The 27,451-nt window shown below is 45.7% G+C and overlaps 1 protein-coding gene across 14 annotated transcripts in view; it reads left to right on the top strand.

Moving 5' to 3' along the window:
- The window catches only part of LOC133116226 (probable ubiquitin carboxyl-terminal hydrolase FAF-X), a 57,901-nt gene that overhangs the window by 1,972 nt on the left and 28,478 nt on the right, over window positions 1-27,451 (top strand). For 5 of the 14 annotated variants that reach the window (XM_061225581.1, XM_061225591.1, XM_061225590.1 and 2 more), the window contains exons 2-16: window positions 14,437-14,683; window positions 17,980-18,125; window positions 18,480-18,559; window positions 19,011-19,123; window positions 19,640-19,858; window positions 20,903-21,018; window positions 21,117-21,368; window positions 21,479-21,617; window positions 22,365-22,517; window positions 23,954-24,058; window positions 24,442-24,648; window positions 24,875-25,023; window positions 25,336-25,368; window positions 26,066-26,238; window positions 27,072-27,162. In XM_061225581.1, coding sequence (XP_061081565.1) covers window positions 14,588-14,683; window positions 17,980-18,125; window positions 18,480-18,559; window positions 19,011-19,123; window positions 19,640-19,858; window positions 20,903-21,018; window positions 21,117-21,368; window positions 21,479-21,617; window positions 22,365-22,517; window positions 23,954-24,058; window positions 24,442-24,648; window positions 24,875-25,023; window positions 25,336-25,368; window positions 26,066-26,238; window positions 27,072-27,162 — 2,072 coding nt within the window. In that variant the 5' untranslated portion in view covers window positions 14,437-14,587. The remainder of the gene's footprint in view (window positions 1-14,436; window positions 14,684-17,979; window positions 18,126-18,479; window positions 18,560-19,010; window positions 19,124-19,639; window positions 19,859-20,902; window positions 21,019-21,116; window positions 21,369-21,478; window positions 21,618-22,364; window positions 22,518-23,953; window positions 24,059-24,441; window positions 24,649-24,874; window positions 25,024-25,335; window positions 25,369-26,065; window positions 26,239-27,071; window positions 27,163-27,451) is intronic. The other 9 variants (XM_061225594.1, XM_061225592.1, XM_061225589.1 and 6 more) reach the window with 5 other exon arrangements.

Genomic DNA, 27,451 nt, shown 5'->3' with positions numbered 1-27,451 from the left:
CGTATTTGGTCATAGACAGCGATGAGACGACTTGACATTTAAATGACAAATGGTTATATGAGCTAACGACGTCCTGTATAATTTGAATTTAAATGAATTATTTAAGGAACGTGAAGTGTAAGCAGCTAACAAACAACGTTATAACGTCTCTATGGTTTTATTTAATCAGTGTAATTGATAATAAGACATTCTATCCTGGATATTTTAAATAGAAGTCAGACAGTCAGTCTTCTTTTAATGAATAAGTCTCCGTTTAATGAACGTGTTCACCTTAGCGCGTCTCACACGCGTCTGGTTGACTGGAACTACCTGTTTGTCCTCACTATCAGAGTAGTCAGCTGATCTTCGTTGCCGTTGGCATCGTAGGTTACTGTCTGATCCCTTTGCAAAACAGATTGTATGTATTGCTTTCACTGGCGTTTACCATTGTCGCACTGATTTTTACCAATTGGATTTCTTCTTAAAAACCGCGGAGTGTTTGTCAGTGTTGACCAGTGAGAGGTATTAAAATATTGCGTCATAACGTTTTGACCCGCAAAAATGCGGCCACTACATAAGTGCTGTTAACTAACCAAGTCATAATTGTAAACTGAATTGCGAAAGCATGCAGCTTTTTTGCTGTGTCAGATTTCACAGGAAATGACTAGTTTTTCATGACTTCAAGTCATTCAGCTTCAATTAATTTACTTTCTAGATTCATCTGGGAAACAGGCCTTCGTTGTCTTTTGGGACATTTTTCTTTGTTTTTACAGACTTGGTGGTAGAAGAACTTTGTAGTTATGAAGGACGGGACAGTTTCAGTTTTATTTAGAAATTCGTTCTGGAACCAATTGGTTCCCTTTGTAATGGAATTAAATTTTGTTGGGTAGCCTAGTAATATAAACCAAATATATTGGTGGAAATAGGAACGTTGACAAGTTATACAAACCTATGTTTTCATGTTTCTGCACTGGTCTCACCTTGGAAGGTCCACTGGACTGAATGTTTTCGGGGTACTTTTTGCCTGGGAATGACCATTGGTCGTCCTCTGGTCATCATGGCTGGTGCTTCACCCGCCAGTTTCACCAGACAATGAGATATTTAGAGGAGAGCGGGACCACCAAGTGATGGGTGGTTAGCTGCCAAAGTGGCAGGTGGCGTTGACAGACTTGCCATCCTCAGATAACATTTACCAGCATTCAGTGGTGTTCATGTTCCAGCGCTCCACAGCGTTAACATGTAAGTTTGTGAGGATGTGCATGTGCATATCTCCAGTGAACCCCAGTGCTGCAACTCCTAGATTGCAAAGTGGATCAACTGCAAGCTTGCTTTTGAAATGAATTTGGCTAATTTGGCTGCTCTGTTTGAATATTATCTGAAGGTGTTGCTTCTAGATTATGAACTGAAAGCCAGATGATGGTCTCATGCTACCAATGCTTAATTTTGGTATTTTTATTTGTCTTTTTCTGTTCAATAGAGCCTTCTGTCAAACTTGGACAGAGTCGCTCATGCATTGGAGAGCCAGGTTTGTTCAGTAGGAACGGGTGTTATTGAACTGTTGCACCGGTCAGAAAAGAGCTGCCATCTGCATGTCTCATTGCTCAGCTTCCCTTGTCTGAATGAAAGCTGGTGCAAATGTTGTGGATGCTGGCCAACTTATCTTGTTAATAGTTAAGTCAATAATTTTATTGTTTAAAACTGATTCGGAAAGTGTCCCTGTGTTGTGTTGCATATTAATATTGTTAATGTTAATTTGCCAAAAGTCAGATCGGCTCATTATAAAAGCCTACTGCTTTCCGTTCCCAGTAGATTCAATCTCCAGTATTGTATTTATGACATTGGCTATTGATGCATCCTAAAGAATCTTGTTCTGGAAGCAGTGGTAATCCTCAAGTTCAGAATTGGGAGAACTAAGACCACTGCCAACTGGTCTTGGATGCAAGGAGTGTTTTTAGTCTGTATAATTCAACAGACTCCACATACCATCTCTGTAGAACACAGATTCGCCACAGTCATCATGTTGTAACCCCTGTTTTATAATGTTGTTCTTATGGTTTGATAACAGGAGGGAGCTGGGATTATGAAGTTGAACTCCAATTTCATCACAATGCTTTATTGTAGGGACGTAGGAAATAGTCATTTGTATAAAAAAATAAAATAAAAAAGGTTTATTGTAAAACAGGCTCATTATTGAAATTAACATGCTTTTGATAGCCATTTGTTGAGGTGTGTGCAATTTAGAAAATGCACATTTTGTAAAGATACTGTGCAGCACAATTGGTCAAGTTAATTTTGCTTTTATATAGTGTCTGAATTAAACTTATAGTTTATTCTAGGGCTGCAAATAGTCATTTAATTTAATATATATATATATATATATATATATATATTTTTTTTTTTTTTTTCAACTCATGGCTGAAATGGTATGGAAATGCCAAGCATATTAATTGAATTGCTTCATGGCAGGCAGCAGTGGCTGTATGTAACATCATCGAGCAGTATTATGAGAATGTTTTATTTCATTTCATTTATTTTTAAGTTGCTGAAGTTTGTCTATGCAATTAGTTTGTGCTGGCTGCTTTATTCTGCTCAGGGATTGGATAGCATCATGCTAAAAATACCTTATTGTTTTGATTGCCCTGATGCCCAATCATAGGAACTGTTTTGAATTTTGGGGCAGAATGAGACAGGAAATTACATTACTCGTTATTTAGCTGATGCATTACACTTTTATCCAAAGCGGCTGACAGTTGATTCAACTAAGCTTAGCTTATGTGTTTGTGTTGTTTGCAATGTGGAGTTAAGGGCCTTGCTCAAGGGCCCAACAGCTGTGTGGATCTTATTGTGGCTACACCGGGGACTGAACCGTCTATATACAGATGAGAGTGAGAGGAAAAGTACTTTATTCATATTGAGGGCATAATGGCTACTTTGGGGCGTAATTGTGCTTCTTTGAGGTGCTTGACGGCAAACCCTGACCTGAGGTTCTGAGCTCTTGGTGCTGCCTGGAGATTCCTAACAGTAATCTCACCAATCAGAAGGCCCGCAGTAATGAACCAGTAACGGTGGCTGCAGCCGTAGCGGAGTGCGCTTCAAACCGGCAGGCTGTCGATCCGCACCTGAGGCGCTGTGTGTAGGGGCACTTGCTGTGGAGGTTCCCGGGCTGAGGTGTTGCTGGAATCGGGGCTGACAAAAGCGCGGCTTAATGCCGGAATGCCGGGGCCAGTGAGTCAGCAGTTACGGGCCTGCGGGGCTGCCGTTCTGTACCATCTCGTCCCTTCACACATCACACCGTCTGAACAACGAGCCGGCCTCCAGACCACACTGGACTCCTCATTGTTCCTCTTCATCAGTATTCCGTCTGAAACTGTGCCACTGTCTGCGATCTGAACTTGCTCGTCCCCTCGTTCACCAGAATCGCACGCAGCCTTTGAAGAAGGCGTGTTTTTTGTTTTTTTTAAGTCGGCAAATTTGTTTTCGTGATGGGTGTTTTTTTCAACCTTTTGTTTCTTCCAGCAACCCATTTCCTCTTTGAAACTGTGAAGGTGATTTAAAAAGGTACCCTTGTAATTTAAATGTTATGAATTAAATATCTGTGTGAATGACATATTCTTTGTGTGCCCCTCTAGCTTAATAATGTCAGGGAACTATTTGCAGGAATTGGTATCAGTGAGGAATGACGATAACCTGGCCATCTGTAGGGCATTTTTAATGGAAAAAAATAATCAAATGAGCCACTTCTTCGGGAGATACTCATGTTGAGGGAACAGGGAAATGACCCCCTTGACCCCTCTGGACCATGACCACTCTGAGTTCACGTCTGAGGTCATATCCTCTTTCTGTTTTTGTTGTTAAGGCTTGTGGTTGGCCAGCTGACTTTATTGTTATCTACGTGTTACTGCCAAGGGTAGGTGTTGGAGGACTGAGACTCAGCTGGACTCCTTAGCAGTCGTGTCCTGCCACAAAGCCAATGTATGTGGGAGTGTTTTGGTTTTGTGGAAGTTTCATGTTGGCCTGTCGGGGTTGACGTCCAAGTAAACTAGCTTGGACATTCGGAAGCAGCATTTTCTAAGTTGATCTAAGTTGTCTCGCCATTTGCTGCAGGAAGAATGTGTGGAACAATGTTTTCTTTCTTGCGTTTCTTTTCCTAAACATTTTAAAATAGTCCGAACGGGCCATCGATAATGTTTATGACCTGGCTGGAGGGAGCAGGAGGATGTTACTGGACCAGTGGGGATTTTGAGCCCTGGTCATTTTTCTTACTTCTCTCATGATGGGAATTGCTTCACTGCAGCTGGAAGGAAAAGTGCACCCTTGATATAACCTCAGTGATGATATTTGCAGGCGTGAGGAGAACTCTATGGGTTCAGTGTATGATGAGGTGCCTGTACACGCCCAGATGGCCCATTAACACTCAGGCTGCGGTCAGCTTGGTGGACCTGTGCTTTCCGACGATGTCGGCCAAGGTTTTGCTGAGGTTCATCATTGTTTTCTAATTTTTATAATGCCCTTCCGCCTTTCTCTCCCCAGTGGGATGCCTCTGTATTTATCAGCGCTTGTTGCCACGACCTGTGGTCTTGGTTTGGGAGCGCCCAGACGATCACGTGCTCTCCGCTGAACCTGAGGTTTCTGCTGCCGCTTTTCATCACATCGCACTGTGCATGTTGTGCTCGCACAGACGTGAGGCTGTGGAAGACTTGAGTGCAGCGTCGCAGGTGGAACAGCAGGGGGCACTGCTGTGCGATGAGAGTCCATCATTCCAGCCAATTGAAATCCTCCCATCCCTGCGTGATGCTAGTGGGCATTCTGTGTGCGGGGCAGCCTGTAGCATAGTGGTTAAGCTACATGACTGGGACCTGCAAGGTTGGTGGTTCGATCCCCGGTGTAGCCACAATAAGATCTGCACAGCAGTTGGGCCTTTAACCCTGCATTGCCCCAGGGGTGGATTGCTTAGTCTAATCAGCTGTATGTCACTCTGGATAAGAGCGTCTGTGCCAAATGCCATTAATGTAAAAATGTAATGCATGATCCTTGTGGTGCCTCATCAGATCCCAGACCATGGGGCCCATCCACACACTAGAACAGTGTCTTAACAGGATGAGCCACCCAGCTGTCTGGCATTCTCTGATTGTCTGCCTGATAATACACCTTTTTTATTGATCTATCTGTTTTTACAATGACTGACTTCAGCCTGTTTGTCATACCTGGCCATTGGAACTGTTGGCTGGTTTAGCCTGATGCACTTGTTTTTAGAAGGAAGTGCACGTCCCATTGGTTGATGTGAAATCCTGACTTGTGACATTGTTTTCTTGTTGATGCATAGTTGGCCATCGTGTTGCTATGTAAGGTAGATTTCTGTAGGCAGTGATGTCACTGCCTCATCATGTGATTGGTCAGTTGCATGCCTGCAGTCTGCTAGTGCATTGTAGAGAGCAAATGGAATATGTGGGCTTTCCCAAATGAAGTAATGGGATTGGACAATAAGTATGACTGGGAATTCCCAACTGGGAGATGATGAAAAAGGGGGGGAAAAAAGAGAAAAAGATTCAAACTAAACCCTCTTCAAGTGTTAGACCCTCAACCCTTTTGGGATGCCATGCAGATGCACTTTAGCCTGTGTGGCTAAGTTTTTGAATTGCCCTGAATGCTTAGCAATAGTCTCTAACTTGAGGCCCGTCCTGTGTAGACCCAGAGAGCGCACACCTTTTGGCATGTATCTAACAATGAAAGTTTTAGCAATTAAGCCGTTATTGGAGATGACCAGCTCCACCTTCATTGGGTGTAGGCTAACTATTGCTGGAGATGACCGTAGAGAAATGCCTGTAGGGCCATCGGCTGTCCAAGATGCCGTGAATACCTTGGTACAAGCAACATGTTTTTGCATTTGCCGTATACTTGAAATGGTTGCCATACTGAAATGGTTTTTGAGCTGACTGGAAACTATTGATTGCTCAGTTGTCACATGAGCTGTTGCAACCTGGATGTCAATAATGGATTTCTCTTTACAAAAATAAGTTGTATTCATTGCAAAACCATTATGTCTGGAATCTGGCAAGCTCTGCAGGGTGATTCATTCTAAGATGAGGCTTGCGGGAAACCCAACATTAATCTATGATACTCGAGTGTTTATTCTTAACCGCCATAAGCAGGTGACACAATCCTGATTATTTAACCATAATACTCGGTATTGAGGGACCATGTAACCTGCATTCATGCGTCTTGAAATTAACTGCATTGTTCTCAACAAGGTAATTTGTAATGGTGATTATACCTTAAAAGTGTAGCAACCGCAAGAACATTTAGCATTTCCAAGAAACCAATGCTTAAAAATATCCTTGAGATGCTTAAAGATGGTGACATGGCAGCCGGGTCCCATTTCGGCTGAAAGTGATGTGCAGTGCTGCTACTAGACTTGTGCTTCGACCCCAGTCATCGCTGCTTGCAGCTGTATTTCTGTGTTGTCTTTGGCTTTGCTTCAGTAGTTTTGAACTATGCAGACTTGTATCGAAGTATGTACACTTCGGATAAAGGGACACGGGCGAGGTTGCGTGATACCTGGCTTGATGTGCAGCTTCTAAACCGTATTTGTGGTTTTCTACAAAATGGCAGTTGTAGTGTGCCGAGGTCTCACTGTCCTGAGTGATTATTCCGGGGGGCATTACGTTGTGGGGGAGCACAGGACGTTCTTTCCTGGTGCATTTACTAATTGGCTAAAATTTCTACATAAAAGCTGGCCTCCGCCAGGATCAATGATGGAGGCATTTGTACAGTTTTTAATGAGTATTGTTGGCAGTTTGGGATCACTTTATCAAAGTAGGATTCAGGGCCGATACTGCGGCTTTTGGCATAACTTTATTTGTGTTTGTTCTACACAACCACTCAAGTGCCACATTTTTAGTTCTTGTGGAGTGTGTGTTTCCTCATTACCCTGAAGACCCGCCTCTTCAGGAAGTACCTCTCCACCTTCTCCACCCTGATTTACACTCCTCTTCCCCTGCCATGCCATCCCCCTGTCCCTCAAAAAATCTCTCTCTACCTTCCACAGAAATCTAGCGGCAAAGGATTACCTGTCGTTGGGGTGTCCTGTGTTATGGCCCGTCCGTTGCACTTGGGATGTTGGCAATGTAAAACGCATGGGGTGGATTGGGAGGGATTAAGTGGGTAAAATATCGCCACATCGTGAGATCCTTAGGGTGGTGCGTGTCATCTCTATCCATCCCGGAGAATAGGTTGATCGAAATAAATGATGCAGAAAAGGATGATTTCAAGTGACAAAAGCCGAAAGCTGTTTCGACTTGACCGTGAATGAAGCCGTATAGACGATGACAAGTGATCTGTGTTTGATAACGCACAAGTCAATGTCCACTTGATCACATTCACATTCCAGTTTACATTCACTTCTAACTCTCTGCCCATATTTGTACCAAGTTGGCTTATTTTGCTGCCGTGTGATACTGGGAAAATTCTGGGAAGCTTGAACTGGGAAATTCAAAACCTGTTATTAAGGCCGTTTAACAGTTATTTAATTATTGAATCATACACTCTGTTATTATCCCTGGAACACGAGTTTGAACCCCTACTCCTGAATCCTGCCTTTTAGTTTCTTTTGAGAATTTACCCAACCCTGGTAACCTCAAGTCCTTGTGTTTCAAATATTTCTTCATTTATTTTAGATAAACTATTTTGGTAGCAAGGGGAACGGTAGAAGGTGGTTAACATCCGCATAGAAAGGCATTCCTGTCGCAGAAGAAGGCTGTCCTCTTGTGAAATTGAGGTTTTCCACTCTGCTGTCTGTTTCAGAGAAGATGAGTGTGAGATAAGAGCAGGCCAGGCCAGTCATGTGAGCGTATGGTGGCTGGGAGCAGATTGCGCAATGTGAATGGTAGTGTGGTAATAACATCCCTTCAGTTTACCTGTAGCCAAAGGTGACTTGGTGCCGGTTTAACTATTGCAAATGTTATCATTTGGAGAGAAAGGGCATTTTATGTTACGGGTTCTTGTTGCTTTAAAGGTACATTGGGTCATTTTGGATTTCGAGAGAGGAATTGCAGAAACATTGGAGAGCCCATTTTCAACCAATGGGCTTGAATTCTTGTACAGCTATACAATGTTTTGGTCCGTCATCTGTATATTTTGAAACCCAAGTTTATGGGCTATATACACAGGCAGAGGGTGAGTCAACATGTCAGTGAGCCTTTTTCAATGATAGGAAGGAATTTACAATGGTCCTGCAGCAATGTTTTAACACAAAAATCTTACCAATTGTACCTTTAAATCTATTAAATTTAATTTGGTCTTTTTCAACTTTGCCTTGTGAATGGATGGTCCCCTTCATGATTTCAGTTGAATACAGTTTTGGTTTCTAGTTTAGTTATTGCACATTAGCACTTTGGCTAATGGAATCACTGATGAAAAAAAAAAAAAAAAAATGATGATGAATTTTTATTCCTGTCGTGTCAGTTTGACAGATTAAATGTTTATGCCAAGTCCATTGTTTAACTCTTTCAGTCCCAAGCCCATATTGAGACAAAGAACACCATATTGTCTTTCATATATGCTCTTTACCGAATGAGTGGCTGCCAGGAGCTCGTGCTCATCCACAGCGAGTGGTCCCGTGCGCTTCAGTACCATGGAAAGTTCTGGCAGTCCAGCAGCTGAACGGGGGGGAATTGTTTCCACATGTTTCTCACTTTACTCTCTCCTTCTTGCCGACTTTCACAGCTGGAGTGTCTTGCAGATTTCCTTTTAGAGAATGTAGATTTTTTTTTTTTTTTGATTTTTGATTCATGGAAAAATAAAACCACCCGAATGCCATGCTGGAAACTAAAAGGGAAACTGCTGTGCTCCTCTCGGTCAGCGCTCGTTCCCCCCCATGGAGTCTTTATGTCGTGCGCTGAATCAGCATGCTTCAGATAAATGCAGACTGCATGCTCCCTCAATACCGTGTATTATGGATAAATTATCAGTATTGTGTCGTCCGCGTATTGCTGTTCAGAATAACTATTTTGAGTATTATAGATTACTGTACGGTTTTCTGCAAGCGGGCGGTTGAACCATTCGACCAACAGTGCGATCAATGCTGCACACAGGATATTGCTTACTCTAGTGATTCCTAGGCATTTGATGGCATAGCTGTAACCCAGGCAACAGTCCTAAAAGCAATATGTTATGGGATGCATAAATCAGTGTAGCATTATCAGTTGGGTTACTGTAAGAAAGCTAAATTGCCTGGCCTAGCTAGATGGCTAGCATGCGATAAATGCGCTGTGTGTCAAATGCACAAATTAGCACAACATAATATTGCCTTTCACTATTTCAGTTTGATATGGTTTGTGAAACCTACTTGGCAAAATAAAATGGGTTGCGATTAATTTAGGATGCAAGACTATCTGAATGCTGACACCGGTTGGACCGTAAACACTCGACACAGTAAACACTATGGAGCTGTTCCTTCGAATATGCAGGTGCTTTAATGGAGGTGACTGTTTTAAAAGAGGGGACTGATTTAATCAGCGCACCAGGCGATTGCTTTTGGGTGTTGACTCAAAAAAGTATTAGGCAGGCTGTAGGGGGGTTTTGAGGTTCTTTAGTGCACTTTTGTTGTCATTTAGTTTTTTTGACAAAATGTCATCAAACTGAAGCCTTCATTTTATCTGCTTGGCTTAAAATAGGTTTTTAAGTGGGCTGTACTAGCCCTGGTTAATGAGTCAGTCTGAAATAATGTTGTTTATTTACATTTCAAGTAATTTATCATGGCAAAATATATCTTATTTTTCCTTCCTAGTTTGTGCATTTGCTGCGCTCTCTTGTCCTGCACAGTTGTTAGAATAAGTTGATTGTTCTGAAATGTTGGATAATGTTGGGTAGGGTGAGGAAAATGTTGTGCCACTGCCTAAAAAAAATGGTACATTGATGAGGGTTAAACCCACTGCAGATGTCACACACCGCTGATTTGAAGGTTTAGCTGGATACATGGATCTAGAATGACTTCTTCACATTTTGCCAAATGCCAGTATAAGAAAATTGAGTCCCTAAATCCAGTTATGTATTTATTGTTAAACTGTGTGCTACAGGAAACTGAAGACAAAAAGTTGTGTTTAAATGTTGAGGGAAACCATTCTATTTCTTAGCTTTTAAAATTACAGTGTATGATTACAGAAATGAATTCTTTTGGATTCAACTTTTGGATTCAAATTTTATCCATTCTATAGATTACGGTTAGCTTGCGGTGATGGAATTAGTGGCTTTAAATAAATTTAATTTAAAAATAATGTTTACGCGAATGAATCAGGAATTATGTAATGCCGTTTTTGTTTTACGTTCATAACAACATTCCAAACATAGTAGAAACATTTGTTTCCGATTATATTTCTTTGTTTAAATTGAATAGCCGCAGCTTATTTTTTTCATGGAAGAAGGCAAAGTTTAAAAGCTCTAAAAATAAAAGACGTGGTAGCCATGTTGTCATGTGAGAAGCCTGGCCGGATTACAGGCTGAGGCTTTAAATGGTCTCATAACACACCGCGTGTCACTTTCACACACTGCCATTTACTTGGACACAGCTACTTGTGTTGTGCTGAAAGCAGGCCTGGCCCAAGCTCCTATAATGTACTGGTGTTGTGCTGAAAGCAGGCCTGGCCCAAGCTCCTATAATGTACTGGTGTTGTGCGGACTGGCCAGAAGCTCCTATAATGTACTGGTGTTGTGCGGACTGGCCAGAAGCTCCTATAATGTACTGGTGTTGTGCGGACTGGCCAGAAGCTCCTATAATGTACTGGTGTTGTGTGGACTGGCCAGAAGCTCCTATAATGTACTGGTGTTGTGCTGAAAGCAGGCCTGGCCAGAAGCTCCTATAATGTACTGGTGTTGTGCGGACTGGCCAGAAGCTCCTATAATGTACTGGTGTTGTGCGGACTGGCCAGAAGCTCCTATAATGTACTGGTGTTGTGCGGACTGGCCAGAAGCTCCTATAATGTACTGGTGTTGTGCGGACTGGTCAGAAGCTCCTATAATGTACTGGTGTTGTGCGGACTGGTCAGAAGCTCCTATAATGTACTGGTGTTGTGCGGACTGGCCAGAAGCTCCTATAATGTACTGGTGTTGTGCGGACTGGTCAGAAGCTCCTATAATGTACTGGTGTTGTGCGGACTGGTCAGAAGCTCCTATAATGTACTGGTGTTGTGCGGACTGGTCAGAAGCTCCTATAATGTACTGGTGTTGTGCGCACTGGTCAGAAGCTCCTATAATGTACTGGTGTTATATGGACTGGCCAGAAGCTCCTATAATGTACTGGTGCTGATTCTGTTTGCTAGGCCTATAGAAGATGTGTACAGGCAGGTGCATTGGAGCACAGATGGAGGAAACGTTTATTTATAAAAAAATATTATTTATCATTTTCATCAGTGGACTGAACTGTGAATACAGTTTTTATGCATTAGCTGAATTTTAGGCACCGCTAATTTGTAACATTTCACTGGATACTTGATCTACTACAACTGAGAAAATGTCTTGAGTATATTTTTTTCTTTCATGTGTAGTCTATGACTGCAGTGGGAAGGGCCAAAGTGATGACCTACAAGTGCCATCCATAATGTTTAGGACAAAGACCCATTGTGTATTTATTTTCCTTTGTACAACGTGTTTATGCAGACATGGTTCCCCCATTTCAGGGTACCATAATGTTTGGGACACAGCAATGTTTTGTTAATGAAAGTCGTCGTGTTTTGCATTTTGTTGCATGTCCTTTTCATGCCATGACTGCTTAAAGTCTGCGATTCATGGACATCACCAGTTGCTGGGTGTCTTTTCTGGTGATGCTCTGCCAGGCTTGGATTGCAGCCATCTTTAGCTCCTGCTTGTTTAGGGGGCTAGCCCCCTGAAAGGAATGCTCAATTGGGTTCAGATCGGGTGATTGACCTTTTTTTTTTTTTTTAGCTTTGTTTGTCCTTTGTTGCTTTAGCAGTATGTTTGGGATCATTGTCTTGCTGTAGAGTGAATCGCCGGCCAGCGAGGTTTGAGGCACTCGCTTGAACTTGAACAGATGTAATTTCTACGTGGTGAAACCATGGGTATAAAAATAGCATTTAATAGAATCTGAGAACGTGCACTTTAACCACATGTTAATTGTGCAATTCCAAGTCTAAAATTGTGGCAAATCAGAGGCAAATAAAGACTTAATGGATCTTCGTCCCATTTCGTTTAGGTTTATTATTACCATGTATGTATTTGAAACATTATTATCTCTCTTCATACTTGCTCACCTGACGTGAATAATTCTGAATGGATTTAGGTTTGTGTGTGGAAGTGGCTCTGGAGAATGACCCACGTCTAATTTTCATTAGATACGGCTCTATCTGATTTTATATATATTTATCTTGACTTAACATTTTATTGCATTGCCTATATTGGATATTAGATGGGTCCTGCTTTATTTAAAGTCTTAATCCAGAGGAATGAACCTTGAATTAATTATTCTGAAGTAGACTTTGAAAGCATTTCCTCCGAAGCTTTGAGGCTTTCTTATTTGTAGTGGCATTAATGCAAGACACATTCTGTAGCTCTGCCAATGGTTCACTCTAAAATTATATCTGAAATGATTCTCTCTAAATATTTGGTGACCTTAGGCATATTCCAGTCTTGTTCTCTAGCAATTCACATTTTTTATTGTTATTGGAATCTGAACGTAATGTGATAAGCCGGGGTTGCGGTAACATAATGGTTTTAATTCATTAAGTCCTGAAGTTTAGGCAGAGCGCAGAGTTGCATTCAGCTTAACCCTTTAAAAACGTGTATTTAGATGTTGCATTCAGCATTAAAACTTGGAGATATCGGAGGAAACTCTCGGAAGAAAGTGCTAGTTTTCTGTCTAAAGCCCTGGTTAAGGATGTGACTGTGGTTCTGTGAATTCTGGATGACCGCCAGACTCGTATCCAGTAGTGCACACTTCCTCTGGCGGTCTGGAAGGATGAAACAGAACTGCGAGTTTGAGATGATGATTGCGATGGGACTGGTCACATGTAGTTTGAGTGATGATTTAATTTAATATGGCAGTCAAATCAAACTTGTAGTTGTAGGCCTACTGTTTGCATGCGGAATAGTTGGACTAATGCTGAAGATTACTGAGCTGTGTCTCTCCTGTTGGTGCAGGTATAGTTAATGTTGCACTAATGCCTGGAATTACTTTTTTTATATTTTGCATGAAGGATGGACTGTTCAGGGAATGTAGATGTTTCCACACAAAAATAAATTTTATTTTCTATTTCATTACTGTTTGTTTTACTTGAAGAATTGTGACTACCTGGTTCCTACTTCAGTAAATGTTTTACCATGTCCACTTTAAGAGGTAGCAGGATGCTTTACCCAGGAAGAACCGGAGACATGCAGATTGGATATGTCATCATTTTCTGCTATTAAATATATTTGAAAATAGTTGGAATTGATTTCACACATTAATCTTTATCGCATCACATATTGGCCTCGCGTTATCCAGCAAGTTTGAATTTATTACACAGGTTATTTGAATTCTCCCATGTACTTTCCATCTACTAATTTGAATGATATTAGTAATGTACATTTGTAATGTAATGTAATGTAATGCATGCGATATTGTGTTGTTGGGGTATTCTAGCTGCCAACTGTGGTATGCTAGTTTGTAAGTTGATGTATTCTTCAAGGGTTCCGATTGTATCTGTATGGTCACACTAGGACTCGGAACCGTACTGTCCTCTCAGGTCCTCTTCACACTTGTACTTGTGTTTGATCTGCACTTCGTTGTACGTGGCTCTGGATAAGAGCGTCTGCTACATGCCTTGTAATGTAATGCAATGTAATCGTAGTGTAGTGTAGTGTAGTGTAGTGTAGTGTAGTGTAGTGTAATGTAGTGTAGTGTAGTGTAGTGTAGTGTAGTGTAGTGTAGTGTAGTGAAATAGTAATGTAATAGTAGTGTAATGTAGTGTAATGTAATGTAGTGTAGTGTAATAGTAATGTAATAGTAATGTAATGTAGTGTAGTGTAATGTAATGTAGTGTAGTGTAATAGTAATGTAATGTAGTGTAGTGTAATGTAGTGTAGTGTAATGTAGAGTAGTGTAGTGTAATGTAATGTAGTGTAGTGTAATAGTAATGTAATGTAGTGTAGTGTAATGTAGAGTAGTGTAGTGTAATGTAGAGTAGTGTAGTGTAATGTAATAGTAATGTAATAGTAATGTAATGTAGTGTAGTGTAATGTAGAGTAGTGTAGTGTAATGTAATAGTAATGTAATAGTAATGTAATGTAGTGTCGTGTCGTGTCGTGTAATGTAATGTAATGTAATGTAGTGTAATGTAATAGTAATGTAATAGTAATGTAATAGTAATGTAATGTAGTGTCGTGTAGTGTAGTGTAGTGTAATGTAATGTGAAACTGTGCCGTCCCTCTAACTACACACACTGACCCTCCTGTGTCCCGTCTCTCTCCCAGGTTGTGCAATGGTCTCAGCAAATCGCCCTGTGCTCCAGCTGCTTCTCTCCCACGCAGACGTGTGCTTCTCCGCTCCTGAGGAGGCCGTGATTTCTTCCCGGGCGACGGCGACATAAGCGACAAGATTGCAAAGATCTGCGCCGTGTCGAGCATGACGGCCACCACCCGCGGCTCTCCCGTGGGGGGGAATGACACCCAGGGCCAGGCCCCGGACGGGCAGAGCCAGCCCCCCCTGCCCCAGAACCAGGTCAGCATGTGGGGCGCACGCTCTCACACACACACACGCTCACTCACAGGCGCACGCACACGCACACACACACGCACACACTCTCACACACGCGCACACTCACACACGCTCTCACACACACACACACGCTCACTCACAGGCGCACGCACACGCACGCACACACACACACACACACACACGCTCTCACACACACACACACGCTCACTCACAGGCGCACGCACACGCTCACACACACGCGCACACACACACGTGCTCACGCACGCACACACACACACACGCACACACATACACGTGCTCACACACGTGCTCACGCACGCACGCACACACACACACACACACACGCACGCCCACTCACGCACGCTCACACACACACGCACGCACGCACGCACGCACGCACGCACACACACACACACACACACACACACACACACACACACACACACACACACACACACACACACACACGCTCACACACACACACACACACGCTCTCACACACGGCCACACACGCGCGCGCCCACTCACACCCGCTCACACACACACGCACACACACACGCACACACACACGCGCACACACACACACACACGCTCACACACACGCGCTCACACACACACTCACACAGGCGCTCAAACGATGTGTGCTTTGATTTCAACTGTTCAAGATATTCATTAAATAGCCATAAATAGTTAATCTGTGTGTATTTTCTTAAATGATTTTAAAATCAAGGCTGAGAAAATGAGAAGCAGTATTCCTGCTTCCTGTGTTTCCCGTGACGCATCCTGTGACAAATAAAAACGTAGTCGAATTGAAAATGGAAATCTCCCAAACTGCGAGCCTGTTCCCGAGTGCGATTCATCCCCTAAAGGGCGTGAATAAAGGGCATAAAAATGTGACTTGCGGGCGAGGAAAGCATCCTTTCCTTTCCCACGTCTGACACCAGCTGCTGGCAGATGGGCGTGCTCATTACCGTCTCTCCAGCAGGGATTATGTCAACCTTCACATGTTTCCGTTCAGCACAGCAAGCCGTGAAGAACATCAGAACCGCAACAATAACATCAGGACGGTTAACGTTGTCATTCCCAGGCATAGCTGAAGCCTCCGGCGATGATCAGGATGTTGTTCATGGCTCTAACCCGGCCCCAAACTGCACCCATTCCCCGTCTCATTGACAACCGCCACACGCCCAGGCCTGACCGGCAGCACGGAGCGTTTGCTGAGCCTCTGTGAGGCTCTTCGGCGGAGAGAACGGCGTTGGCGTCGGCGTTTGCGCTCTCCCAGCTGTGGCTCGGTGTGTCAGCCTTACGTCACGAGCCGGAAGCAGAGCGCTGTGTGTCCTAATGCAAGGGGCTCACACACACACACACACACACCTCACACACACACACACACACACGCAGGAACACACACACACAGATGCAGGAACACACACACACACACACACTCTCACACACACACACACACACACCTCACACACACACACACACCTCTCACACACACACACACACCTCACACGCACACACACATGCAGGAACACACACACACACCTCACACACACACACACCTCACACAGGATGAGTGGACGACTTGAACCTTTCAGTCCCAGAAGTGCCATATAGTGCTCAAGAGTAACTGCTGTAAGATCACCAAAAACGACTGCGATGCTGTTGTTTTGAGCCGCTATTGAAACCCTGCTAGTGGAACCGGAGCGCAGCAGGGAGCCCCGGTGAAAGAGCGCTCCCACCCGCCCGTGTCCGTGCGGGCGTTTACCCTGGGAGCGCTGCTGCTCACAGCCCCGGCGTGTGTGTCCGTAACGAGGACTCTGCGCGCGCGCTGTGTTATTTAACGCTTCCCGGCGACGCCGTTTCCACGGTGCGTCGCCGAACGCTTCCTCGCCCCTCTGCGAGGTCGGCGCTGAACAGTGTTCCCGTGCGGTGGGGTCGGGCGCCGTGCCTTTGTGGGTCGACCGCAGCAGGGCGCCGGCGTGACCGCGCGTACGCGCTTCAACCGCAGAGCTTTAGCCGCGCGGCGCTCCAGAAACACGCGACGTAGCTGTGGGCTGTGTGACGAGGCTCGCTGTGTGACACGCGCGTTATCGTAACGCCCTCGTACACGTTCACACCGGCTCTCCATCGCACGCTTCCCCCCCCTCTGAGGGTCGAGCTGTGGGCCTGGAGTCTGGTCATGGCACCTTTCTGCTGCCTGTTGATTATTCAGACATCTGGTAAAAGTCAAAGGGCTTCCCCTGCCTCTCTGTGGATTTGTTCTCTGATTTATTCAACATTTCTGTGAGCGTTGGACTGCTCCCCGTCTGTCTGTCTGTGTGGAAACTGTGGTTTTCAGCTCGTAAACAGTGGGAGTATGGCTGGCTGGAGGTTTTAACGTGTCGCACACGTCAAGATTTGCGTGTGTGTACAAAAACCAAAAAACGGGGGAGGGGTGCAGTTGCGCAATCCCCTCTTGCAGATGCATTAATTAACATTAGGAGGAGGGATGAAGGCTGTGGCTTTATTGCCCAATTATTTATTTTCACTGAAATAATTAGTGCTTTTTTCTGCAGTAAAAATAGATTTTTTGGCTTGCCTGTTTTTCTGCTCTGTATCATAAATAATCATTCAAATCCGTAAGAGAGGTTGGAGGCTGTCAGGGGACCTTATGCATTTACACTGTTTTTAATTCAGTTGGGTTTAATTGGACTATCCTGGCCTGTATCAAAGAAATAATAACGTGTATTATTATCAATAACGTAATAAAAACATTAATGTATAGAACGTCTGTCGCCTCGGGAGGTATTTTGTGACGTGACGAATGAAGCGACCCTGTTGGGCAATGATCTCCTCTTCGGGTCACGTCAGGAGAAGGCAGACATGTACACAACACTGACCCGCACCGTATGTTGCTTCTTCACAGGATGTAAAGTCATTTAGCCTATATAAAGGTTATACCGTAAAAACATTTGCTCTTCCTTTACTTCTGTGCATTTTATGGCATGGTGAGATCAGCAGTTGACCTTTGGTTACGGTGTTATTGCTGAATAAAATCAAAGAAGCAATTTACAATTTTTAACGGCAATATAATATATTGTGACAGTAGAATGGCCTTCATAAATCTTATGTAATGCTCAACGAAGCTTAATTCCTCCCCAGTAGCAGGTCTATGTAGTGGGGTGTAAAGGAAACCATCCAGTTCTATCAAGGCTTTTAGCCTGAACTGTGAAGATTTGTCCGTCCTTGGGTTGTGTATCTGGCGAAACTTTCAGGTTGATTTTGGGGTCGTGTGTGCGTGTGTGTGTTTCCAGACGTCCTCCCCCAACTCCTCGAACGAGAACTCCCCCGTGAGTCCGCCGGACGAGCAGGGGCAGGGAGACAGCCCCCCTCAGCTGGAGGAGGAGGAGCCCGCCTTTCCCCACACCGACCTGGCCAAGCTGGACGACATGATCAACCGGTACGCCCGCCTCCTGCCTCTGTGCGCACTCGTGCTCCCGCAGGGCCTGGGCCAATCAGGCGCTGGTCTCCGTGTGCTGAGAAGGATGTTCTGTAGGGCCTGGGCCAATCAGGCGCTGGTCTCCGTGTGCTGAGAAGGATGTTCTGTAGGGCCTGGGCCAATCAGGCGCTGGTCTCCGTGTGCTGAGAAGGATGTTCTGTAGGGCCTGGGCCAATCAGGCGCTGGTCTCCGTGTGCTGAGAAGGATGTTCTGTAGGGCTTTGGCCAATCAGGTGCTGGTCTCTGTGTGCTTAGAAGTATGTTCTTTAGAGCATTGGCCAATCAGGGGCTTGTCTCCGTGCTCTTCCTCCCACAGACCCCGCTGGGTTGTTCCAGTTTTGCCAAAGGGTGAATTAGAAGTTCTTCTTGAAGCTGCTATAGATCTTAGTAAAAAAGGTAAGGGACATTTTACCTTTTGCTTTCACATCTACAATCTATTTTTCTGAGCATGGTGAAATTGTCTTTGTTGATTTACTTTATGTAGCCACCTGATATGTTGGGTACTTCCCTATCTACACCCAGGCATTCACTAAGCTGGCAGAACAGTGGAGGACTCTGATTTTATTTTAGATCATGTGATGTTTTTCACAGATTATTTGCAAGATGTGAACAAGCACATCTTGAAGTGTATATTTACCAGATATTTTCATATTGCATCACAGCACATTATCCACTGCACATTCAAAAACATTTTTTTATATTTTGGGGGTTGCAATTTGACACCGTTTCTCATACTATTGCTGGTCGACTGTACTGCAGGTTCTGCCCTCTTGAATAGGTCATTTGTAGCCAGTTTTGGTTGCAGTGGCTCTTCTCTTGAGTTTTTCCTCTCACTTGCCCCGTTAAGGACTTGACGTCAAGTGCGAAGCGTGCCAGAGATTTTTCCGGGACGGCTTGACCATTTCGTTCACGAAAATCCTGACGGACGAGGCAGTGAGTGGCTGGAAGTTTGAGATTCATGTGAGTATTTAATCTGCCAGACCTACGTGTCCTCCGCAAGGAGTCGGCCGTTATAATTCTCCTCACTCCATGGCAATATGCAGCTTATCTGGAATGCTGCTCATAAATTTAAATGATGTTTGCGCTGAAGCTGGAGCGTAGACCTCAGCAGTGTGTTGGTGTTCTTCCCATTATCATAATGTCACAGGTTTCTTTTTTTCTCTCCCCTGATTGTATTCGAATTTGTGGCAAATCTAAGGGAAATCTGTTCTCAGTGAGTCACATGTGAAATGCACTGACAGATAGCCCCGGGCTTCGCGCCTTCACTTGAATAAGGGGCTCAGATAAAATAACAATAATAATATAATAACTTTATTTGTATGGCACGAATACAGCACAAAGTGCTTTCCAGCCGTGAAAAACAAATACCATAACAATAGACGCAATGCCATAACATAACATAACTTGAATAATAAGAGACACAGCGCATTACTCAATGTCAGCCTGACCCCTCTCCTCCTCTGGCCCGCTCCCCAGAGGTGCATCATAAACAACACTCACCGCCTGGTGGAGCTGTGCGTGGCCAAGCTCTCTCAGGACTGGTTCCCTCTGCTGGAGCTGCTGGCCGTGGCCATGAACCCGCACTGCAAGTTCCACATCTACAACGGCACGCGGCCCTCGGAGACGGTGCCCGCCGGGGTCCAGCTGGGGGAGGACGAGCTGTTCGCCCGCCCGCCCGACCCCCGCTCCCCCAAGGTACGCGGCCTCCGATAGGGGCGTCTCCATGGGCCTGCGACGGTCCTCGGTGTCGGTCTTCCATCGGCTCACATTACAAATGACATGACTTCAGGCGTTTTCAGCAATGGCGTTTTTTGTAGCCGCGTTCTGTAATTGCTCCTCTCTGTGCCTCTTACGCTGGTGATGTTGGGTGCGACAGTTCCGGATTTAAATATGATGACGTACGCGCGGGAACTCGGATGTCGAATGTGAAAGATCGAGCGTCTGAAGTCCAAAAAGTGTCTTTAAAATTAAATCAGGCTTGATATGTTGACCGAAAATACCTTGTCAGACGACATTGTTGGTTGTCTTCTTTCTCTGAAATATGCTACGGCTGGGTTTCAAATGTAGGCTGTGTGACAGTGCTGGTTATTATTTGGGAAGTTTTGTACGTTTTGGTTTCATCGGGTAGTTATTGCAACACTTTTCATACATTTATTTAATTTGTTTTAAATGAATTTTGTTTTATTGTTTTTAATGATTTTATTGGATTTAGTGTTCTTATTGATTGATTGTATTTATTGATCGTTTGATTTTTTTTATTGTTTGATCGTTAAAATTTTTTGTTGATTGTACAGTTAATTTAATAGAATATATGGATTTAAAGGACGAGCCATGTTGGGCTCAATGACCTGCTCCCGTCAGTCATAATGTTTTAATGTTCTTTACGTTCGTTCCTGGCACCGCTCAGTGCAGAAGGAAAGTGTGCTCTTCTGTTCCGTGAAGAGGCATAAACGAAAGGGAAAGTGTGCAGGAATGAAAGGCCAATGAATGTGGAGTGGGTGCGGTCAGCACAGGCAGGGCACGAGTAGGAATGAAGGGAACTCTCTTCTCAGGCCATTTTAACCCAGTGGTCCACAGTGATCTTCACTGTGGTCTGAAATTATAGACTTTTATTTTATTTATTTTTTTCGGACAGTTTTTTTTTTTTTTTTTGCCAGTTATTTGTCAAATGAACCAAAATGAATAAAATGGTTTCAGAATTAACTGACGCGATTGTGTGTCCTCTCTCCTCTCTCGCAGGGCTGGCTGGTGGATTTAATAAACAAATTCGGTACTTTAAACGGGTTTCAGACTCTGCACGACCGCTTCATGAGTGGCCAGGCGCTGAACGTTCAGATCATCGCGGCTCTCATCAAGTACGTCCCGCGCCTCGACCGCACCGCGTTCGACGGACCGACGACACGGCCGCTTCAGCTCCCCCGCTGACTTAACCTTCCGTTTTCCCTTTCTGCAGGCCTTTCGGGCAGTGTTACGAGTTCCTGACGCTGCACACGGTGAAGAAGTACTTCCTGCCCATTATCGAGATGGTTCCCCAGTTTCTAGAAAACCTCACGGACGAGGAGTTGAAAAAGGAGGCCAAGAACGAAGCGAAAAACGACGCGCTGTCGATGATAATCAAGTCGTTGAAGAACCTGGCTTCGCGGGTACCTGGCCAAGAAGAAACAGTGAAAAACTTAGAAATATTTAGGTTAAAAATGATTCTTAGGTAAGAGACCATTTTCATCCGTGCGTGCATATAGCGAATACTTCCACCATCGTACGTTACCTCTGTAATTGCTATGCGTTTTATGTCCGCCCCCTCACCCCACCCAACAGGTTATTGCAAATTTCTTCATTTAATGGAAAAATGAATGCACTAAATGAAGTCAACAAGGTGATTTCGAGCGTCTCCTACTACACCCATCGTCACGGCAACCCCGAGGAGGAGGAATGGCTGACGGCGGAACGTATGGCGGTGAGTTTCCGCTGGCTCCGCGCGGCTCCAGTGCTCTGCTGATTGGCTACTCCGTAATGGGAATGTTCTGTGATGGGTCTGTGCCTAGCGGCGGGTAATGGGGTCATTCTTCAGCGGCGAGTCGCTGTCTGTCAGAAGGAGTGGAGCGTTCGGGGCTGTGGCAGGCAGTTCACGTCACGCCTCATGAGATGGAACGTTATATAGCTCAGGTGGAGGTGATTGGAAAAGATGATTCACGGTCGCCGTGCTTGATGTTGCTCGTGAACATTTCCGTTTAGTTTATTTTGAGAGTCGAGGGGGGGAAAATGCGTTTGAATGCATTTCTTCCCACGGTGGTTATTGGAGAGCAGGCAATAGGATTTGTAGGGGAATTCCAACAGTTTCGTTATGGAAACACAAGCCAGCGAATTTTCACCTGTTTTCTTTGTAGTGCCATACGGTTGCCATAAGTGTAGAATATACATAGATGGGGCAAAGACACGGCTTAATCAAATAACAAATAAATAAAAAATGATCTTATACATGTTTTAAAAGGCTAAGTAAATCGTTTTTTTTGCCGAATGTTGGGAGCTGTTGGGTTTGAGGAGATGTTGCTGCTTGTGTGAGCGGTTGGTGCTGCGTGTGTGTGAGCGGTTGGTGCTGCTTGTGTGTGTGTGTGTGTGTGTGTGAGCGGTCGGTGCGGTTTGTGCTGCGTGTGTGAGCGGTCGGTTGGTGCTGCTCCTCTGAGCCTGCGGCCTTCCTCCCCAGGAGTGGATCCAGCAGAACAACATCCTGTCCATCGTGCTGCGGGACAGCCTGCACCAGCCGCAGTACGTGGAGAAGCTGGAGAAGATCCTGCGCTTCGTCATCAAGGAGAAGGCCCTGACGCTGCAGGACCTGGACAACATCTGGGCAGCGCAGGTGCCGTGCCTGCCCGCCGTCTCCCTGACACACTGACCGCCCTGTCTGTGTGTCTCAGCAGCTCCCTGACACACTGACCGCCCTGTCTGTGTCTGTCAGCAGCTCCCCGACACACTGACCGCCCTGTCAGTGTCTGTCAGCAGCTCCCTGACACACTGACCGCCCTGTGTGTCTGTCAGCAGCTCCCTGACACACTGACCGCCCTGTCTGTGTCTGTCAGCAGCTCCCTGACACACTGACCGCCCTGTCTGTGTCTGTCAGCAGCTCCCCGACACACTGACCGCCCTGTCTGTGTCTGTCAGCAGCTCCCTGACACACTGACCGCCCTGTCTGTGTCTGTCAGCAGCTCCCTGACACACTGACCGCCCTGTCAGTGTCTGTCAGCAGCTCCCTGATACACTGACCGCCCTGTCTGTGTCTGTCAGCAGCTCCCTGACACACTGACCGCCCTGTCTGTGTGTCTCAGCAGCTCCCCGACACACTGACCGCCCTGTCAGTGTCTGTCAGCAGCTCCCCGACACACTGACCGCCCTGTCAGTGTCTGTCAGCAGCTCCCTGACACACTGACCGCCCTGTCTGTGTCTGTCAGCAGCTCCCTGACACACTGACCGCCCTGTCAGTGTCTGTCAGCAGCTCCCTGATACACTGACCGCCCTGTCTGTGTCTGTCAGCAGCTCCCTGACACACTGACCGCCCTGTCTGTGTGTCTCAGCAGCTCCCCGACACACTGACCGCCCTGTCAGTGTCTGTCAGCAGCTCCCTGACACACTGACCGCCCAGTGTGTCTCAGCAGCTCCCTGACACACTGACCGCCCTGTCTGTGTCTGTCAGCAGCTCCCTGACACACTGACCGCCCTGTGTGTCTGTCAGCAGCTCCCTGACACACTGACCGCCCTGTCTGTGTGTCTCAGCAGCTCCCCGACACACTGACCGCCCTGTCAGTGTCTGTCAGCAGCTCCCCGACACACTGACCGCCCTGTCAGTGTCTGTCAGCAGCTCCCCGACACACTGACCGCCCTGTCTGTGTCTGTCAGCAGCTCCCTGACACACTGACCGCCCTGTCTGTGTCTGTCAGCAGCTCCCTGACACACTGACCGCCCTGTCTGTGTCTGTCAGCAGCTCCCCGACACACTGACCGCCCTGTCTGTGTCTGTCAGCAGCTCCCTGACACACTGACCGCCCTGTCTGTGTCTGTCAGCAGCTCCCTGACACACTGACCGCCCTGTCTGTGTCTGTCAGCAGCTCCCTGACACACTGACCGCCCTGTCAGTGTCTGTCAGCAGCTCCCTGACACACTGACCGCCCTGTCTGTGTCTGTCAGCAGCTCCCTGACACACTGACCGCCCTGTCTGTGTCTGTCAGCAGCTCCCCGACACACTGACCGCCCTGTCTGTGTCTGTCAGCAGCTAACCTCCAGCTTTCCCTCTGTCCCGCAGGCCGGGAAGCACGAAGCGATTGTGAAGAATGTGCACGACCTCCTGGCCAAGCTCGCCTGGGACTTCTCCCCGGAGCAGCTGGACCATCTCTTCGACTGTTTCAAGGTGGGAAATTGGAAAGCGCTGTCGGATATTGGACACTAAGATCGCAGCACGGCTCTTACGTCACCCGTGCATCGCCTACCCCCAAATGCTGCTGCCTTGCATGGCGGCCAATCGCCGTTGGTGTGTGTGTGTGTGTGTGTGTGTGTGTGTGTGTGTGTGTGTATGAACGAGTGAATGAAAAGCATCAGTTGTACGACACTTTGGTTGTACAGTTGTACAGCGCTATATAAATGCCAACCATTTGCCATGTCACCCGTGCATCACCTAAGCTGATGGGTATGACACCTTAACAGTGTTGCCCTAGGGGGAAAAAAATCTATTGGTTTGAAAAACAGTACTTGTCGTGTTTTTCCCCCAACGTTAATGCTGATCGCCTTTCCTAGGCGAGCTGGACGAATGCCAGTAAAAAGCAGCGGGAGAAGCTGCTGGAGCTGATTCGCCGCCTGGCCGAGGACGATAAGGACGGGGTGATGGCCCACAAGGTGCTGAACCTGCTGTGGAACCTGGCCCACAGCGACGACGTGCCCGTCGACATCATGGACCAGGCGCTCAGCGCTCACATCAAGATCCTGGACTACAGCTGCTCCCAGGTATAACCTCACGTCCGTGTTCGCACTGTGCGGCATTCGCCAGAGAGCATGATGGGACTTGAAGTCCAGAGATTGAATCTGGTCGAGCAGGTCTGTGGATTCTCCCGTCAGAACATATATATGGTCGTTTTGAATTCGTCTCCCATTTATTATTGCATAGGGCAGATGCTGTATAGATTAGCATCCGGGCGCTACGTAGCACTGCAAACCTAATTAACTGTAATAGACCTCCTTGCAGGACCGGGATACACAAAAGATCCAGTGGATAGACCGCTTCATCGAGGAGCTTCGAACCAACGACAAATGGGTGATTCCTGCGCTGAAACAGATTCGGGAGATCTGCAGCCTGTTCGGGGAAGCGCCGCAGAACCTGAGGTAACAAGCTAACGTGCTAATGTGCTTCCGGTAACGGAATCTGTTGTGGCAGAAAAACGCAAGCTATTTTTTTCAAGACCATACAATGTATACGAAAGACGCTAATTGCTAATTAACCTGAATGCAGCTTAATAATTAATGAGTAATTGCTTGTGAAACACGTTTACCAGTGTGAATCTTGCTTATATAGACTTCTCTGTTTATAAAGATTCTCCATGTAAAATATTTTCTTTGGTGACTGTCAACAGCTGCATTAAATAAAAATGAATAATGTAGCATAGCCAAAGACTGCATTACCTGTTGTTTTTTCAGAGTGAAAATTAACATAGGAAAGAATTTAGTGAGGTGAGTTGAAAGTTCAATTTGGGGTTAATTAATGCTGTTTAAATTGTAAAGATCTAACGGAATTGCTCTTAAACGCGATGCATCTTCTCTAATTGCACTTCAGATTGTGTATTTCTCTGGGTTTATGTGCACCACCTCCACTCATTACAAATCACATCTCTGGTCTCACAAAGTTTTTGTAGGTCTACATATTGAGGGGGATTTTTTAAGAAACTAAATTGCTGTGTTTTTTTTTTTGTCTGTGATTTTCTCCCTTAGACAGTGACTTTAGCTGTGTGCTCACAGGTTGAGTACCATAAAAATAACTGGACTGCCTGTCCGTACACACAGATCACTCTGGTGTCATTTTCACCATGCACCAGTATACAAACCAAACAGACAGACCAAACAAAAACAAACAGACCTCATTTTCCTGATTAAAACTGGAGGCAGTACAAGTAATCAACATGCACTGTAATCAACCTTTGAATGGCTTCTTTGAGGCTCAGCCAGAAACGGTTTTTTACACTGGAGTCTTTCCGAAAACACAAATTTCCCATTTCATTTGGACATGCATATTAATAAGATGTCTTGTGGTAGACTCACTCGTAGAACTGCCTCGGTGCCGACTGAAAGTGCTGTGCCGTTGTGGTAGAACATGTCTGGACGGAGGCGTTTGGAGAAAAGGTCCGTGATGTTCTCCCCTGTTCTCCCACAGTCAGACGCAACGCAGCCCGCACGTTTTCTACCGACACGACCTGATCAACCAGCTGCAGCACAACCACGCGCTTGTCACTCTGGTGGCCGAGAACCTGTCCGCGTACATGGAGACCATGAGGCAGTTCGCCAAAGGTCGGCTCCCAGCCCCCGGGACTGATGAACCCCCAAAACGTATTATCATCAGGATCAATAACAAGGGTTTCTAGCCTGTAATTCAGTTAAATGATGCCAAAAAACGAATGACACTCATATTATGGTAATTGACTGAGTGATTTGATAAAGTTCCTGATCTGCAGAGAGTAATTACGTTGGTCTCTCTCGCTGCTCAATCAGAATTAGTTTCGTGCAGCCCAGTAAACCGTCCCACTGACTGCATGAGCCAGATCACATGGGACAGCACAGAGGTGGGTTTTTTAAAGAAGTGCATTCTGCCAAACGCACCTGCTCAGTCAGCAGTGTACTCCTGGGTGTTGTTTATTGACTCATGATATTTAGTTCTTTCCTCGCAGTGATGGGTAAAAGGACAACATTTGTGGAGTTTAACTATGTGTAACTGTATTCCTTTGTTGGTAAACATACATGCTCTAACCTCACGTCACAGTGTGTCCTGATAAATGAACAGATATGTTCAAATGCCCCTGTGCACCACCCTGTGAACTTGGTTGAGTATTGACTAAATGAATCCTTGAGATGAATCGGGATGGGATTTTGGAATGGAATGGGGATGGTCATTAATGATTACTCAACAAAGGCGTTGGCAAGGAGGCTGTATCAGCATCTTGTTGCTGGCGGACTGAATTACAGCACAAACCCAGTCACGTTCAGCACGGGGCCCTAATCACTTGGGGCCGAATAATAATATTCCCTTTGTTGGGTTTTCGCTGTGTCATGAACAATGGGTGTAGCTTTGGCATATGAAATAATAATAATAGTGATTATAACTTATCCTTTGGAGCTACGTGACAGCTGTAGATTTACTCTGTGCCGTTCGTCGCTCCCTTTAGCCGAGCACGCGGAGTTCGACCCGCAGACGGTGCGGGAGGGCAGCCGGTACAGCCACGTGCAGGAAGTCCAGGAGAGGCTCAACTTCCTGAGGTGAGGGCAGTCCTGCCGTTTAGTCAATTAACAGGTGTTCACTTAAATGACGGTTCAGTCTTTCCGTGTTTCTGGTTTATTCTGGGGGTGAAACTGCTTCTGAAACTGCGCCGGGGGGGGGGAGTGGGGTTTCTAAACGTGCTGGTGTCTGCGGCTCGCTCCTCTGCCTGTCCTGAGGGCCCTGTTCTGGTTCCGGCCTGTAGCGTAGTGGTTAAGGTAAATGACTGGGACACACAAGGTCGGTGGTTCTAATCCCGCTGTAGCCACAATAAGATCCGCACAGCCGTTG

The sequence above is a fragment of the Conger conger genome, chromosome 17 (assembly GCF_963514075.1).
Source record: "Conger conger chromosome 17, fConCon1.1, whole genome shotgun sequence".
Lineage (NCBI taxonomy): Eukaryota > Metazoa > Chordata > Actinopteri > Anguilliformes > Congridae > Conger > Conger conger.
Note: the sequence above shows the minus strand (reverse complement) of the source record. Positions and strands in the feature narration are given on the sequence as shown.